The sequence below is a fragment of the Delphinus delphis genome, chromosome 12, assembly GCF_949987515.2.
Source record: "Delphinus delphis chromosome 12, mDelDel1.2, whole genome shotgun sequence".
NCBI classification, from domain to species: domain Eukaryota; kingdom Metazoa; phylum Chordata; class Mammalia; order Artiodactyla; family Delphinidae; genus Delphinus; species Delphinus delphis.
The window spans coordinates 50821982-50840896 of NC_082694.2; the positions used below are offsets into that span (position 1 = coordinate 50821982).

An 18915-nucleotide genomic window follows, 5' to 3' on the forward strand; every position below is an offset into this window, starting at 1 on the left:
CAGTCATCCACTATAAAAATATCCTTGAAAATATAGTTCTGAAGAAAAGATTGCCAGTGCCTCTGTTTGCAAGACATAGGAAAGTGTGAGACACCCTATTTCACCTCCATTAGGATGATTTAGGATTACTATTATGAGAGAGAGAGGGAGAAAGGAAGAAAAGAACAAGTGTTGGAGGGGATATGGAAAAATTGGACCATTTGAGCATTGCTGTGGGAATGTAAAAGGGTACAGCTGCTGTAGAAAACAGTATCATGGTTCCACAAAAAAACTGAACACAGAATTGTCATATCATCTGGTAATTCTACTTCTAGGTATATACCCACCAAAATTGAAAGTAGGTATTTAAACAGATACTTGTGCACCAATGTTCACAGCAGCATTATGCATAAGACCCAACAGGTAGAAACAACTCAAATGTTCATCAACAGATGAATAGGTAAACAAAATATGGTATGCATTATGGTATGTATATACATTGTATGTATATTATATTATATATTATTTATGGTAAGTTTATAGTGATACAAGCCTACCTCAACAAACAAACAAAAAATCTAATATAACCTAAACTTACACCTAAAGGAACTAGAAAAAGAACAAACAAAACCCAAAGTTAGAAGAAAAGAAGTAATAAAGATCATAGCACAAATAAGTGAAATAGAGACTAAAAGACAATAGAAAAGATGAAGAAAACTAAGATCTGGTTCTTTGAAAAGATAAACAAAATAGATAAACTTTTAGCCAGACTTATCAAGGAAAAAAGAGAACAGTCTCAAATAAACAAAATCAGAAATGAAAGGGAACTTACAACTGACACCACAGAAATATAAAGGATCATAAGAGATTACTATGAACAATTATACACAAATAAAATGGACAACCTAGAAGAAATGAACAGATTCCTAGAAATGCATAACCTCCCAAGACTGAATCTGGAAGAAATAGAAAATATGAACAGACTGATTATCACTAATGAAAGTGAATCAATAATTTAAACACTCCCAACAAGCATACGTCCAGGACGTTTCAGATGGCTTCACAGGTGAATTCTACCAAATATTTAAAGGAGTTAACACCTATCCTTGTCAAACTATTCCAAAAAATTGAAGAGAAAGGAATGCTTCCAAACTCATTCTTTGAGGCCAACATCACTTTGATACCAAAACCAGACAAAGGTACTACAAAAAAAGAAAATTACAGGCCAACACAGGAACATAAATTCAAAAATCCTCAACAAAGTATTAACAAACTGAACTCAACAATACATTAAAAGGATCCTACACCATGATTAAGTGGGATTTATCCCAGGAATGAAAGGATGGTTCAATATCTCAAATCAATGTGATACACCATATTAACAAATTGAAGAATAAAAATTATATGATCATCTCAATAGATGCAGAAAACTTTTGACAAAATTCAATATCATTTATGATAAAAACTCTCAGTGAAGTGGGTACAGAAGGAACATAACTGAACATACGACTTTTATTAAGTCATATATGACAAACCTACAGCCAACACTTATAACTACATCAAAAAGAATAAAGTACCTAGGAATAAATCTAACTAAGGAGGTAAAAGACCTGTACTGGGAGAACTATGAGACATTGATGAAAGAAATTGAACATAACACAAACAAATATTCCATGCTCATGGACTGGAAGAATTAATATTGCTAAAATGACTGGATTCCCCAGGCAATTTTTCAGATTCTATGCAATTCTATCAAAATACCAATGCATTTTTCTCAGAACTAAAACAAGTACTTTGAACTGAAACACAAAAGACCCTGTATTACTAAAATAATCTTGAGAAAGAACAAAGCTGGAAGTATTATGCTATTTGATTTCAAGGTATACTACAAAGTTACAGTAAATAAAACAGTATAGTACTGGCACAAAAACAGACATATACATCAGTGGAAGAGAACAGAGAGCCCAGAAATAAACCCATGCTTATAATATCAATTAATCTATGACAAAGAATCGAGAGCACACAATGGGGAAAAGACAGCCTCTTCAATAAATGGTGCTGGGAAAACTGGGCAGCTACATGCAAAAGAATCAAACTGGACTACTTTCTCACACGATATACAAAGATAAACTCAAAATGGATTAAAGACTTAAATGTAAGACCTGAAGCCATAAAATTCTTAGAAGAAAGCTTAGTAATATGCTCTTTGACATTTGTCTTAGCAATATTCTTCCCCTCAGGCAAGGGAAATAAGCACAAAAATAAACAAAAGGGACTACATCAAACTAAAAAGCTTTTGCACAGTGAAGAAACTATTAACAAATGAGAAAACAGCCTTCTGAATAGAAGAAAATATTTGCAGATGATATAACTGATAAGGGATTACTATCCAAAATGTAGAGGACTCATACAAGTCAACATCAAAAAAAACAAACAACCTGATTGAAAAATGGGTAGAGAATCTGAATAGACATTTTCCCAAAGAAGACATACAGATGGCAACAGACACATGAAAAGGTGCTCAACATCAATATCATAATGGAAATGCAAATCAAAACCACAGAGAGATACCACCTTACACCTGTCAGAAAAGCTACTATCAAAAAGACAATAAATGACAGGTGTTGGGAAGGATGTAGATGAAAGGAATCCTTGTGCTATTTGTGGGCATGTAAATTGGTACAGCCAATATGGAAAACAGTATGGAGATTCCTCAAAATATTAGAACTACCATGATCCAGCATTTCCACTTCTGGGTATCTGAAGAAAACAAAAACACGAATTCAAAAACATATATTAATCTCTATTTTCATTGCAGCATTATTTAAAATAGCCAAGATATGGAAGCAACCTAAGTGTCCACTGATAGATGAATAAAGATGTGGAATATATACATACATACACACACACACACACACATAAATATCTACCTATCTATCTATATATATATGCCATAAAAAATGAAATCTTGCAGCCTGTAACAATATGGGTGGACCTAAAGTGTATTATGCTAAATGAAATAAGACAAAGACAAATACAGTATGATTTCACTTATATGTGGAATCTAAAAATCAAAACAAATGTAACAAAACAGAAACAGATTCATAGATACGTATATAGAACAAACTGGTTGTTGCCAGAGGGGAGGTGCGATGGAATAAATGAGTGAAATAGGTGAGGGAGATTAAGAGGTATAAACTTTAGCTGTAAAATAAGTCCCAGGGATGTAATGTACAGCATAGGGAATATAGTAATATCGTAATAACTTTGTATGGTGACAGATGGTAACTAGACTTATCGTGGTAATCATTTTGTAATGTATAAAAATATTGAATCACCATGCTATGCTGTACACTTGAAACTAATATAATATTGTAGGTCAATTATACTTCAGAAAAATTTGTTCATTTCATCTAAGTTGAATGAATTGGCTTAACGGTCTTAATAGTACTCTTTTATTATCCTTTTAATACCTGTAGGATCTGTCCTTATGTCTCATTTCATTTCTGATTTTGCTAATTTGTGTCCTTTTTATGTTTCCCCATTAATTTGGCTAGAATTGTATCACTCTTATTGATCGCGTCAAAAATATTTCATATATTTTGCCCAGTTTTCTGGTTGTTTACAGAGGAGCTTAAATCTGACCCTGTTACTTCATTATGGCTGCAAGTCAAAGTGTCAGGGTGAAACAACGAGGACCTATTGTATAGCACAGGGAACTGTATTCAAAATATTGTAATAACCTATAATGGAAAAGAATCTGTAAAGTGTGTGTGTATATATATATATATTCAGTTATATACATATAATTGAATCTCTTTACTATACACCTGAAACATTGTAAATCAACTATATTCCAATACAAAAAAAAAAGGGGGGGAGAAAACCAAGTCATGGAATAAAATTGGGGGAAAAAACCCATAAACAAAGTGTTAGGGTGATTTCTTAAACCACATACACCTTCATCGGCTTCCCTACGTACTTAAAATAAAAGCCCAAATCTTTAATTTGACTCACGTGGCTTTGCAAAGTTTGGCCCCAGCTCTTTTGCTTTGTAAGACTAGCCTGTTACTTCACTGAAAATCTCATGTTTCCTCCAATCACAGGGCTCTTAGTGAATGCTATTATCCTTGCCCAGAAGAATTTGCCATGCTTTCATTCCAAAATTACCTGCTTCTTTCAGATTTCAGCTTAAATTACATTCCTCAGGGTAACCTCCCCTGAAACCCCAGATTAAATGTTATATATTTTGAGAGCTCCTTATTTTCTTCTTTCATGGCAATCACCACAATTCACAATTGTGTTTACATTTTTGAGAGGGACTGTCTATTTTTCTTCTTAGTGTGTATTGTATGTCCAACACTTAAAACCCAGTGCTTGGGATTAAGCACTGAAATACTTCAGTGAAAAGATGTTCAGTTCACAAAGGGTGTGCAACTTCTTGTCAATTCGTCTCAATATACAGGATTATCGTATGAATTTAGTTCCATGGCAGAGCACTTTATTTAGCCTCGCTTAAAACACCAAGTCCTAACCATTGGACCACCAGGGAATTCCCGACTGCAGAGTACTTTAATCTGGCTGCAGTCTCTATTTCAAATTCTCAACCAGCAGATAGCAATTTTGCTTCAGGTTCTTAAATCTCCCCTAAATTAATAATTTTTACAATCTTTCTTTCCTGCACAACTCCTAGTTTCCTCTATTATTAAAATTTCCCAACAAGGTGGATTTGTTAAGTATTTACTTGAACCAAAACCTCACGGTTAAGGAAAATCTATAATGGAAGAAAATCCACCTAAACAAAATTTCTGTGTAAGAATCACTTTCAGTTAAGAGGGGATTGTTGTTTATCCACTATATTATGAGGTACATAACTTGCTCTGGAGTTCACTGAAGAGTGTTTCTAGTTTTCCAACAATCTTTGGAACACAAACTATCCTTAAATATAAGTTATATTCTCTGTGTAGCACATGGCTATTTTAATTTAGAGGATGACAGCGTCTAAACATTCCTCTACTTAAAATTTCATGGAGCATATTAATATGGCTATTTCTAAGATTAGTAATTATTTTCATTCTTAAAGATCCTCAACACTTTTATATCTAAATTTTTGTATTTTGCTAGCTTCATTTCCCCAAAAACAAAAAAACAAAGATCCATGTCCTGAAATTCTTGAGGAAAAGACTAAACATGTTTTAACCTATATTTTAATATTTTTCTAAAAATGGTGTATAAAAATTATACTAGCTCAGAACTTGTATGAGCGAGAAAGTGGTGAATCTAACAGTGAGAATAAGATTCTCTTTAAAGGGACAAATACATGAATCCCAAATGGCTACTTTTAAATGAATCTGGATTTCAAAGGGAGTTTAAAATCAATATGGCTGTCTCACCAACTCATTTTGAATACGCAACTCTAGGTAGATACTACCGTTTAAATGACCAGCACAGAACTTCAAAGAAGTGACAGGGGAAATTAAAATCAAAGTAGTGGCTGTAGATTATTCCATTTTACAATGGATGCCCAATTTTTAACAGGTGATTATTGTGGGTATTTTTGAAGTAAAACTACTGTACAGTTGACCCTTGAGTAAGGTGGGTTTGAACTTCGAGAGTCTACTCATACTTGGATATTTTTCAATAGTAAGTACTACAATACTACACAGTCCACAGTTGGTTGAATCTGCCTTTACGGAGGAACTGAAGATACAGAGGGCTGACTATAAGTTATATGTGAATTAACCTCCACGTTGTTCAAGGGTCAACTGTATTTAGAAATAGTCTTTTTTTTCGGCCGTGCCGTGTGGCTTGTGGGATCTTAGTTCCCTGACCAGGCACTGAACCCAGGCCCTCAGCAGTGAGAGTGCACAGTCCTAACCACTGGACCACCAGGGAATTCTCAGAAATAAACCTTAATAATTACATATTCTACTCAATTTTTCTTAGTTATATTTCAAAATATCTCATTATATATACGAACAGGAAAAGTTCAACTTCAGGAAGAGAATAATGTAATTCACACTATTTTAGCTTTCAATGATCAAGATGACATATAAAAACCAGGAAAAAGAATACTTTCAAAAAATAGCCTTTAAAAAATTCTGAAATTAAAACTTTTATTCTTCATCTGCATGACTCCAACTTTGTAACACTGGAATAGAAAGAGTGTGTCAGTGTAGGAGTATGAACCACCTACACATCTACACTACCAACCCCCAAAGGAGAGAGAAAGTACAAGTACGTTATAAAACAAGGTTTATTCTGTAATACTTTATCATAATGAATTGCATCTCTTTGGTAAAAATAAACTTTATAAACAATTTAATAATCAGAGATTAGATACAAAAACTAAACATTTGTTAAGTTGTTTTTAATATGAGCAAAGACTGGCAACTGAGAAGTGGTACACTTGGACTGGTCATCTACTTACTGGCAATTATAACTCAAACTCGGTAATTTTTATGCTACATTAGAAAAGAGGATAAGGACAGTTTAATAACTCAAATTTCTTGAATCAGCATTCTTTCACTTAAAAATAAATAATAGTTACAATGAATTGGCAATTATACATTTTTATACACTATGTAATGGCAACATAATACTTTAAAATTAAGCACTTAGTTTAATAAGAAATGTACAACAATTTTAAAAACAAGTTTTGACAATGGCACTGGCAGTTAGATGCAAAAAATGTGCTTTTAAAAAAATGGCAGGTATAACATTAAAATACTCTACTTTGTCTTTCAATAAATATTTTGACTACATCATTAACATACTAAAGCAAACTTTGTTTAAATCAAAGCTTATATAACATTTCAAACTAACAAAAAACTATAAAATATATGTAAACTAGAAAGCCTCAAAGTTTCTTAATTAAATGCTATGGTCTTCACAAAAGGTTGTTAAGTTACTGTAGTATTTAAGACAATAGTCTTCACAGCTTTGTGAAGTATTCACACCTGTTGCTTAAATTGCTGGGAAAGGCCTCCTGGTCTACGAAGACACACACATTCCCCCCTTAAAACTTTCTCTAGTTTTGAATTCGTGCTAACATATATTTAACTGACGACCCAGTATGACACTTTACATAATGCCTCAGAAAGTAGCAAAAGAAAAAATATATATATTCTAAACTTTACTATATACAAAGGAATCTGAGTTAAGAGAAGTCACATTGGTTACAAGGAGGACATGAAAGGCTCAAAGGTGGAGAAAAGGAGGTGATCCACCAATAATTAGCTTCTCCATGTAATACTTTCTTTCTCTGAATTTGAAAAGTAAAATAAAACATGAACTAACTTAGTAATATATTGCACAAATCAATTTCAAAAATACATATTCATGAAACACTGATTCTATTTGGGATGTGAAAGATGAAGATTAACTGTTAAAACTTCTACTAGGGATCTATTATAAACTGGAATCGGTTGTAACAATTTATATTGATGCAAGGCAAATTATATGTTAGTTTAAGTCACAGTTTTAAAATATAAAATCTCTCCAGGATTGCCAAGTTGTTTTTATTATAGTAAAATTTGCTAGTAATATATTCTTAGAAATAATTTCCAGTCCATAGGACTTGAAATGACTTTCCTTAACTGGGTGGTTATTAGCTATGTTTTTATCTCAACAAACCTGAGGAATGGGATGTCTATGGAAGTATTAATGGTGGACCATAATTAAAAAGGTTCTTCACCTTAAAAATAACTGCCTTGGTAAATCAGCACATGGAAAGTGATGCACTGAATTCTATATAAGAATTCAATATAAAATATCCTATAACTTCTTCCTGTTAGGTTTTAGTGTGAAAGTTTATTGACCTTGCTAGTGATGAACAGAACTTTTAACTTTTAAATTTGTGGGAAGAGTACAATGAAGAGGGAGAGAAAATCAAGTTTAAAGAGTTATTGTTATTTATATTAAAACAAAAATAACTTTGAAGATCTCTATTTGAACTGGGAAGGACTTTCCCCCTCCTTATCTTACTTTCCTTTACTTCACAAATACTAATTATCTAATGGACTGGAACCAGACAGAACATTTGCGGTACAGAATTTCAGCTGAACAAGATAAATTAGAACCAGATCATTAAAACACTGTTAATAAGGTCTATACAGAGGGCCACAGTAAATAGCTTAAAAACATTTTGTTATTAAAATGATTTTTATAATCTCGGTACTACTTATACCATGGTAAAAACAATTTCTGGTGTTATAAGCACTGTCTACAGTAAAAGATGTTAACTTGGGTTAGCCATTTTCTGTAGCAGATGTGACATATACGAAGAACAAAAAAATCCAATACCTCATCCTGCACACTTATTCATTATCAACACATTGAAAGATTACTATTTTTCAACAGCACCGATTCTATAAATGTGGCTATCCAGGTTCAATTACAATTAACATGGGAACAGGACAGGTAATATTAATGTTGTTATCCCTGGCTTAAAGTCTTGCCAACTGAAAAAGACGTTTTCATTATGCTTCTCGTTTCAGTTTTGCCCAAATAAACTCTACAAGTTAAAAATATTTGTTTAAAAAAAAATCCAAGAAAATGCTTTATTGTCATAGAAGTAGCTGAAAGTAACAAACCAAAATCGTGAGCTTATGTGTGTATGTACGTATATGTGTGTATGTATATGTATATATGAAATTATCAGAAAATGAAAACAAGGTCATTGTCTATGAAACAGGATGTAGCATGAGATAAGACTGAACTTTTGGAAAGTTGCTCCTGCCATTGTAAAAAAATATATAGTGAATAAGTTGAGTTTTATTAGTATCCCTGTTCCTTTTGAATGATATAGTCACATTATATAAATGATATGAAAAAATGTATCATACAAGCAGATTTGTTCAAATACTGAAAAAGGCCTTGGTCAATACACATTTCGAACAGTAACAAAATCTTTTAGCATGGATTTAATGGCACATAATAGGTATTACACTGCCTCCTCAAAAGGATGTATTATATAAGATTTAATTTTATACGAATTTTGAAATCCACGAAGGCATTTTGTCTCTATAGTTTTGTTAAATCCTTTACCTTAACTGGGTGCACATACAAATTTAATTCATACAAAGTTTGGGCAGAATTTTTTTCCTAAATGATCTACCTTTATTTACGATAACATAAGTAATACGTATTCAAAGTGTTTATATTAGATTACACTCCATTCGTACTACAAGATTCTCAGAATGCAGGACATTTAACAAGCAAATGAAAGATCCTCTTATTGCAGAAGTGTGCCAAAATGGGTGTTAACTTCCTAATACACTCTATGGCTATATCCTCTCATTGGATAGTTTCTCCTCAACAAAGACAGTTAGTGGCTAAAATTCAAACAATGGTTGCAAAGCACTTTGGGAAAGAAGAAATGGCTCCAATAAATGCTATGCAATATCTGGGAAGTTAAAAAATTTCAAAGATAATACAGTAGTAGGAATTACAGGGTTCTTAAATGAAATTACATCACAAAATTGCCTTTTCTAAATCTTAGAATTTTTGCTGTACTGCCTATGTATCCAAAAGGAACTTTCTAGACATCTAGGATCTTTTCCAATTTATATTCAACTTTGTTCATGTGTCAACAAAAAATAATTAAAAACAAAAACTAAGACAAAATAAAAAATTGAAATCTCATCCTACTGGATTGCATTGTGTCAAGAGAGGAGTATGTGAGAAAGAAAGCAGCAAAATTTTTAGCTGGATCAGCAACTATAATTAATTACAGATTGGAAGAGAAAATGAAAAAAATATGTTACAGAGTTGCCAATTCATATATTTGGACACATTAATAGAATAAAAGATTTTCCCTACAAGTTTAAGACAGAGGCTGGGGATTTTTTTTACATAATATTTCCAAATCTTATCACACTTATCACAGAAATTATGCTTTTAGGACTTCACATCATATTTATGATTGGGCATGATCCTAACAGCAATTATTTAATAAAAATTTAAAAAACAAAAATGTTTAGAAATAAACAGGTAATTAGCACCCCTCCCCCACCCTGAAACAAAAGAAGTCCATTATGGCTTTGATATCCCTTGTAAAGAATTAAGTAGAAGAGTATTGCCACATTTAAAAATAATTTCACACTAATAAGTATTTCTATTTTTTCCGCTGCTTTTGATTTTGTGTCTTTGCAGTACTTATTAGGGAACCTAGACATGTACGAATTCCAGCAAGGTGGAGCAGAGATCCAGCTGCCTCTTTGAGCTCCTCATCAATTTCTTGACACGACTGTTTTCGCATCTTTTTGTCTGGCTGCCCTTTTTCAGAGGTATCTGCACAAGCCTGTGATGCATAGCCACTGTCTCCAAGAGGATCATCTTCATAATCAACGTCTGTATCTTCTTCACTGTGAAATCCTTCACTGCCATCACTTCCTACATGGCTACTCTTTGGGATAAATTCATATACCTCATCCACAGAAGACAGGGAAGACACACTAGACCTGGATGCACAACGCTGTGCTGTCATGCTACTTGCACTGTAATTGTGGTCTTCTTTTGGATCAATGCTGGTGGCTAAAGAATCACTCTCGTGTAATCGCATAGCACTGGAATGATTAAATGCATTGCTATAACTCCTTTTTTTTTGCACTGCTGTTTTAAGAGGAAGAGGCTTCTCACCTGTGGAAAATAAAGCTTCCATCAATAAATCAAATGCATCTGATTGCAGAAACAGGCCATTTAAAACTACTACATCACTCCTGAATAAGTGCTTTAGATTGGTAATGTTTTGTGGGTTTTCAAATTTTATGCAGACCATATCATCCTGTAGGTATTAATGTGAAACATTTTTAAACCACTTAATGGTATGTCTTGACCTTTCCATGGACAATATAATTACTTTGAGCTGCTTGCACAGAATGCCTCAATATCAATGTGCCACTGGTTAGCTAACCATTTACTTATTGATATTTAGGTTGTTGCCAGTTTTCCACTATTACAAATAATACTGCAATGAAAATCCATCCACAAGCCTTTTCTTACACATACACAATATTTTTCTAGGAGAGGTAACAAGAAATATAATTAATAAGTAAAAGAATATACACATTGTAAGTTTTAATTGGTATTTCCAAACTGCCTTCCAAAATGGTTGTACCAATTTATATTCTACAGTGTATGACAATACCCATTTCCTATACTTAACCCCTAATATTATCAATCATTTTAATTTTTCATAATCTCATGGACAAAAAGATAGTATCAATATCGTTTCATTTTGTATCTCCCTGATTTCTAGAGAAGCCGCATCTTTTCAAACGTGTGTTGTCCATCTATATATTTCCTCCTCTGAGGCCCACCTATTCATATATTTTGCTGACTTTTCTGTTGAACTGTTTCCTTATTTCTTACTTATAAAATCTTTTTTATATACACATGTATACTCAATATTATTCCTTTGTCTGTATATAAAGTGAAGAAATATGTTGTCCCAGTGTTATGCTTAAAGATATCTGCTGTTGTCAGAACTCTAAAATTTTGATGTTTAATTAAATTTACACAGCTTTTATGGATTTCGCATTTTGTATCTCATCTCAAAAAAGGCTTTTTCCATTTCAAGGTTATAAACATACTTTTCTATGTTTTCTTACTCATAGCTTTCATTTTTACTTTTAAATCTTCAAGCTTAATTTCTAAGTATGCTATTTATTTCTTCATTTCTTAGTCAATGTAACAAGATCTATCACAGCATTAGCCTCGATCTCTCAACTGCTCACATAAATTAAAATATAATAAAACAGAAACTAAGTTATTCAGATGAAAACACAATCTAGTTAGGAAGAAGTAATTCTGCCTGCAACACTAATATTTTGCATCCTAAATGACATTTGAGGGACTTCCCCGGTTAAGACTCCGTGCTCCCAATGCAGGGGGCCCAGGTTCTATCTCTGGTCAGGGAACTAGATCCCACATGCCGCAACTGAAAGACGCCGCATGCCACAACTAAAGAGCCCACATGCTGCAACTAAAAGAACCTGCATGAAACAGCGAAGATCCCGTGTGCCGCAACTAAGACCTGGAGCAGCCAAATAAATAAATATTAAAAAAAAAAAAATGACATTTGAAAGACACTCACAAAAAATGTATTTTAAAAAGAAAAGTGTGATTGCTTACATTCCAAAATTCCTTGTTCTATAGAAGTATTTAAAAGCATCATTGCAGTGGCAGCGTCAATATCAGATTCTGAAAAAGGAAAAGAGTGATAATATTCATGTTCTTTATAAAAGAGAGTCTATTATAAAGGAGAATTAAGAGGTACTAGAGATAAAGAAAGTTCTCTTCTTTAATTATTCACAATGAAAATAAGAACCTGACCTGCATTTCAATAAGGATTGCCCTTAAACAGATTAAATTAGCCAAGAAAACACAAAAATATTAATACTGTCTTTAGTCATAATTATATACAAGCCTACAAGTACTACAGATTTATATAATACTCAAGAGCTCAAACATAATTATGGATATTCCATAAGAAAAATGGGTTTTAAAAGAAAGGCTGGTAAAATCAGCAGGTTCTATTCCAGAGGTCATTATGCTCTCATACCTACTTCTGTACTAAAAGTTCACCCCTCTCCATCTTAGCCATCTCTGTTAGTCTGAACAATCGTGACTGAATAAATGTAAAATGGTATAATCTAAAATGTGAAGGAAAAGTTAGAAAATGTTTATAAATTTTAGGTTATAAAGAATAAGTTTAAAACAAGACTGATATGAAACCCCCCATTTCTATATCTCAAAGCTGGAAAATTTTTATTACCCCAAAGTTTTGCATTTTACTTGTAATATCTAATTATAAAGTTATTTTTGATAATAAATTCATGAGGATAGTGACTTGCTTTCTCCTCATCTTGACCATAAACTGTGTGAAGGCAGGAAATGTTTTTGACCTTAATAAACAGGCTTAACTTATCAGAAGATTGTTGCTATGAAGGAGCACATAATACTATACTCTTTTCCCTTGAATAAAATGTGATCTCATGAATCAGAGTCTCTAGATGAATGTCTTTCCAATTAGACTGTCAGCTTCCTTAAGATAGGAATCATGTCTTATCCTCTTTATGTTCCATAAGCCTGGAACAAATAGTGGTTCCTTGATAAATGTGTAAAGAATATATTACATCTTTGCCCTCCCTCCTTTCCTTAGATTAAGCTGATTATCACCAAATTACAGAGTCTTTGGCATGTTCTAAGTATTATCAACTTAGAAAATGGACAAAGATGGGCCTCTAAGAACAACAGAGGTGGGATTTAAACCTGTGCAGTCTACCTCCAGAACCCAGGCCTTCAATTTGTACTCTATCATCATCCCTTAATACTTACTAAGCATCTATAATTAGAGTAGGAAATTTTGTAGAAAATTACCGAGTATACTGGAAATTCTCTATTCTGTTATTCATTCAATAGAGTGTCCTGTTATAAGGCTGACATCATTCCAGGCTGTGAGAATATAGCAGAAAACAAAACAGGAAAATCCCTAACCTCTCATAACACAAAGAAATACAGTATATCAGAGTGAAAAACACTAGGGAGAAGAATTAAGGGGGAAGGGAGACATAGAATGAGGGGAAAGGTGGTTGCAATTTTAAGTAGAGGTTAGGGAAGGCCTCAAGGAGAGGTAACAGTTGAGCAAAAACCTCAGGGAGGTGAGAGAATGAAACCATGAAGACACCCAAAGGAAAAGCATTTCAGGCAGAAAAAAACAGCAAGTTAAAAAGAATTTGAATCAGTGATTCCCACATGCCACAGCCACAGAGGCTAGCAAAACAAAGACCTCTGCAATTCCTATCTTTCAGAATAAGATCTGACTACAATACGATAGAGTTCAGTATTCTAACATGTCTTTGAAGAAAAAAAGGTACAGCTATAGCCCATATTGTATCTCTGTGTGAACTGGAAAAAAAAAAAAACTTGCCTCCAGGTGAATGTTTCCCTATACCAAGGCACACAGCTTGGGGACTGGAGTGCTGGCTGATTTCAAAGCCCATTCACTGCCTCAGCCAGGTGTCCTTGTGCAGGGCACAACTTGCATGGCATTATACTAACAGAGAGACTCCTGCTCCATGAAATAATTAAATATCTACCTTGTTTCCAACTTTATTAAAAAAAAAAAGGGAGTGGTAGTGAGGGAGAGAATCTAATACTGAAATGCATTATAATGAGGAAACAATTTCAGGAAATTTATTAATCTTATAAATGAAGCACCTATAAAACATTCTTAATTTCTGAAATACCTAAAACTAAAGAAAATTGATTAAGAGACTTATCCTGTACCATTTCCTTTCTTAAAATAATAACAAAATTAGGTACTGTTTCTATAACAGTAGAATGATAGGAAAAGTGTTCCTTAAATACCCTTATTTCTTGTAGGAATTTGTTACAGGCAAATTAATTTGAATTTTCCCACATGAAATTACTTCTTTGCAAAAACTTCTTTGCAAAAGGATTTTATCTACATCTGATTTGTTTGGTTCAGAACATTTGCTAAGTATGCTTCCCACAATGCCTTGCCAATTAACTAAAAAAAAGTTTAACTTCAGTGTTAAAATAAGCACCAATGATCGCAGACACTCGGTAATCAAGAACACCTGGTTATCAATACAATCTTGAACTTCTTGGAACAAAAACTGTCTGTGTAGATTTTACAAACAATTTTTATTTATAGTACCAAATCAGTTTTGGTATTAAAATTAAACTTAAGACTTATTTGTTTATTGTCACAACTGAACACACTTCATAATGCTTTTTTTCATTAGTAAGTACTTCATGCTGTTTTAAAGATGGTGCTGGGTTTTAATAAACATACTATTAGCTATATTATTTAACATATTCAGTTCATGAAGAATAAAAATTTGGTTCATTTATAAAGTCTTTTGTATATATTTTCTCTGACACTATTTAGTTTAATCCTATAATTCACTTCCAGTTTACAGTCATTTGTCATTAGAGCCATGAGAGCCATCAAAACAGTGAGTTAAACAATAACAACAACAACTTAGTTAAGTCATATTATTTCCCTTTTTATCCTTCATAGTTCTGACTGGGGTTCAAAATATGCTACTGATTTAATAACTGGTTCAAATAAATCTCTGTAAAAAGTGTTAATTTATGCCTCCTGGTTTATATTTTCTTAGCCTTGATGCTAAGAAATTATTAATAATTGAGAAAAAAATTTAAAAGACATCAGGCTTAACTATGTGAAAGTGAGGGTTACAATAAGACAAATAAGTTTCTATCATCTGATTCTCAGTCCATTTGCTTAAGGAATGATATGAGAACCAGAGGCAGAATTTAAATGGTTATAAGCTAAGTAATAAATATAATAGGATTTACTGCCTTTATCAAAACCAATATACACATTTACAGAGCATCCAAACAGAGAAGCTGTTTCTCATGATTCTTTAAAGAAGTAGGAGAGCGATTTCAAAAAATTACTAAGACTTTAAGCTGCTTGGACCACCAGTTTACTTTCATTTCAATTAAGATAAAAATTATGCTAATTTGTAACCTGAAAATTGAACTTAGATATGCACTTAGCCCCTAACTTCATCATTAACTGTCTAAATTTCATATTTCCTTGTAGTATGCTAGTGCTTAAGTATAAATACTAAAATTTACTAACTAGAATATAGTTCCGTTTTTGTCTTCTTTGTTCACTGATATATCCTTGGTGCCTAGAACAGTGCCCAGCACACAAGTGCGCACGATAAATATTTTTAAACAGATGAATTTACTCCAAACCCACACCAAATATTGACAAAAACAGCTTTTGTTTTGCTATCTCAGTATGAGATTCCTGTGCCTCCTGCTGCCCGCTATACAATACTGTAAAATAGCTACTGGCAAGATGAGCAAAAAAGATTAGACTTTAAAAAAGATGATTCTGTGAAGTGACAGATGAATCTTATATTGGATTCTAATACTGGAGCCAACAATGAAACTTCTGTGATCTTTACAAAACACAAAACTGACAATGTCATCTCATTCTTTAAAGACCTTCAGCAGTTCCTCCAACGCCTCATATCTGGTAGGAGTGCAGGCTTTGAAATCAGAGTTCCTTCTATACCATTTACTAGTTGTGTGACTTTGAGAAAGTTACTTAATCTCTCTGAAGTTCAGCTTCCTTATTTGTAAGAGAGGGTAACAATACCTCAAAGAGTTGCTGCAATGCATGCGAAACACCACAGTCAGGAATTCAATGCGAACTAATGTTATAGTTATAGGAAGAAGTTCAAACTCATTATGCTAAATACGCTCTCCTTGATTTGGCTAATGCCTGCTTAAACTTCTTCATTTGCCTTGCCCACACTAAACGATCACATCTACAGCCACTGGACCGAGGCTACCTGGTCCTCTTCTATGCTCTTAGGTTTCAGCCACACTTACCGACCTGCAGTTCCCAGCAACTGTCCTCCACCAAACCTCTACCCAAAAATATCCTCCCAACTTCTGAGGCCCAGAGCTCAAGCATCACAGTTTCTTCTCTAAGAGGCCTTTCCTGACCCACCTCTAAGCTTAATTTGCCACCCACTTCCTTTTCTCCCAATGTACTCTGCATAATTCTAGTCAACCTTCTTCAATTAAACTCTATGTTTTCTGAGAGTAGGACCTGGGTCTCTTTCATCTCTGCATATCCCAAAGCACCCAGTTCAATGCTTGGCACAATGGAGGAATTCAGCAAGTACTTGTAGAATAAACAGTTGAATGTTTAATCGACTTATCGTTGTATTTTCAAACTTAACCCTAGAAATAATATCAAGAGTTATGAAAAAGCAAACTTCCTCAGAAGTCTATGAATATGTGCTAGAGCAACCTGATTTAATGATAAATTTTCTTAAGTTTTTGTGTGGTATTACGTTTTCCTGTTAAAACTCATGAGAATTGTGTATTCTATTCCAGGACAGACTTGCACTGGTTGACAGAATGCCAACCACCCTCCCCACCAAGTGAATTACTAGAAGGGGAATAGCCCTAAGACTCACAATGATAGAGATGGAGGGAAGTAAGGTGTTAGCAGTCATGGAGAGATATAAAGTCATTAGATGAAGAAGTACCTAGGCTCTAGTTGTGGAAGCTGCTCCCCAAAGGGAGAAGGAGAATTTGGATGGAATAGAACAAGAGCAAAAAGAAATTCTAAATAAACCCCAGAATTCAAAAGAGAAAATGTTCTCAAAATGTGTATATGAACTAAGCTTAAAAGACTAAGGGTCAGAACTCACTGAGGCAATAAAAAGATAAAGGAAGTTTCAGCAATACCTAAATGTAAAGAGAGCACATTTACTCATGCAGGTAACAGGAAAATGGATACTTGCCTTATGTTAAGTTACAGCATATCTGAAGCAGACTCCCAATCCGCTTAACTTCTCTGCAGAGTCCTCTTAAGCTTTTTCACACTCTTTCCCTCCCTTATTTTTACAGACCACCATCATATTGTTTCCTAGGCTTGGCTTAGTGTAGTTCTAAAGAGCCTAAATATCTCTGATACACAGAAAGGCTTTTAGTCTGAGAATTTCTATTTTTAAAGGTCATAGAAACATCTGTAGGCTCCAAAGCAACAATGCTAGGAAAACTTATGTTAATATATCACTAACCTGTAATACTAACTATGAGTAGGGGGGGAAAACTGCAATTTCAGAATTTTGACCTACTTTTTAAAAGTCTACAAAATTCTAAAAGTTAACATTGCTTTCTTCCTAAATTATAGTTCTTTACACTTAACCTATAAAAGAAATATGTAAAACCATCCCTAACTCAAAGGCCGTACAAAAACAGGTGGCAGGCCACATTTGGCCCACGGGACATAGTTTGTCAACCTCTATTCTAGTCTGACAGACTTAAAAAGATAATTCTCTATTGCAGGCATTACTAAGAAATATTTCCCTATTTTCAAGGAAAAGTATACATAAAAGGAAATGAAAACAGGGATATAAAACAGTATACACAGTATAATCCCAGTGGAGAAAAAGTGTGTGTGGGAGGTGGGGGGTGTATGTGCATGTATGTGCATGCACGCAAACATATCTACTCATGTGAAAAGCATAAAAAGGACCAAAGCAATTATATTAAAATGTGAACAGCAGAGGTGCAAGATAGATAGGGGTAGGGGATTAAGAGGTACAAACTACTATGCATAAAAGAAATAAGCTTTAAGGATATATTGTACAACACAGGGAATAGAGTCAATATTTTATAATAACTATCAACGGAGTATACCTTAAAAAATCGTGAATCACTATGTTGTACACCTGAAACGTATAATATCAAGTATACCATCAAGTATTCCTCAATTAAAAAGTTAACAGCAGAATAAAGGGTAAGTTTTAGTTTCTTTTTTATAAATGTTTTTATTTTCCAAAACTTCTACAATGAACATTTAATACTTTTATAATTTAAAAATAATTAAACAAAAGTTCTGAATTTTGATCTGAGTTTTTATGATTTAAAATACTGATCTTTCACATACCTTTGAGAGTTCGCACCTGGTTCTGCTTGAGTACAGAGCTTAAGTAGTGAGGTGATAAAGAACCACTGAAAAATAAAGAGATAAGACAAGCGTACTTATAAAAGATCTTTATTTCACATTTTATAGAACTTAGTTACAAATACAATTAATTTGTACAATAAAAAACACAAACTATTTTTACCTTGTTTTCTTTGCTAATACTATTCAGTTTAGGAAGAGTCTGCCAAAGCAGAAAGAGCATAAGATCCAAGTTTAAATCACAACTATTTGGGTGTTCTTAGGCAAAATAATTAATCTTTTAGTTTCTTCATCTGTAAAACAGGAGTAATTAAACCTCCCACGTAGGGTTGCTGTGATAATTGAATAAGAATAATGAATTTAAAATGCCTGGAACAATAGACAATAGTAATAGTTACTGTCTGATTTTGTATTGTATGCCTAAGTTTGATATTAAT

At 33.3% G+C, this 18915-nt stretch overlaps 1 protein-coding gene across 5 annotated transcripts in view; it reads right to left on the minus strand.

Moving 5' to 3' along the window:
• Positions 1-6086: 6086 nt before the first annotated feature.
• FOXN2 (forkhead box N2) overlaps positions 6087-18915 on the minus strand; it is a 55980-nt gene continuing 43151 nt past the window's right edge. For all 5 annotated transcript variants that reach the window (XM_060026660.1, XM_060026662.1, XM_060026663.1 and 2 more), the window contains 3 exons: positions 18461-18525; positions 12115-12183; positions 6087-10620 (listed from right to left, as the gene is read on the minus strand). In XM_060026660.1, coding sequence (XP_059882643.1) covers positions 10097-10620; positions 12115-12183; positions 18461-18525 — 658 coding nt within the window. In that variant the 3' untranslated portion in view covers positions 6087-10096. The remainder of the gene's footprint in view (positions 10621-12114; positions 12184-18460; positions 18526-18915) is intronic.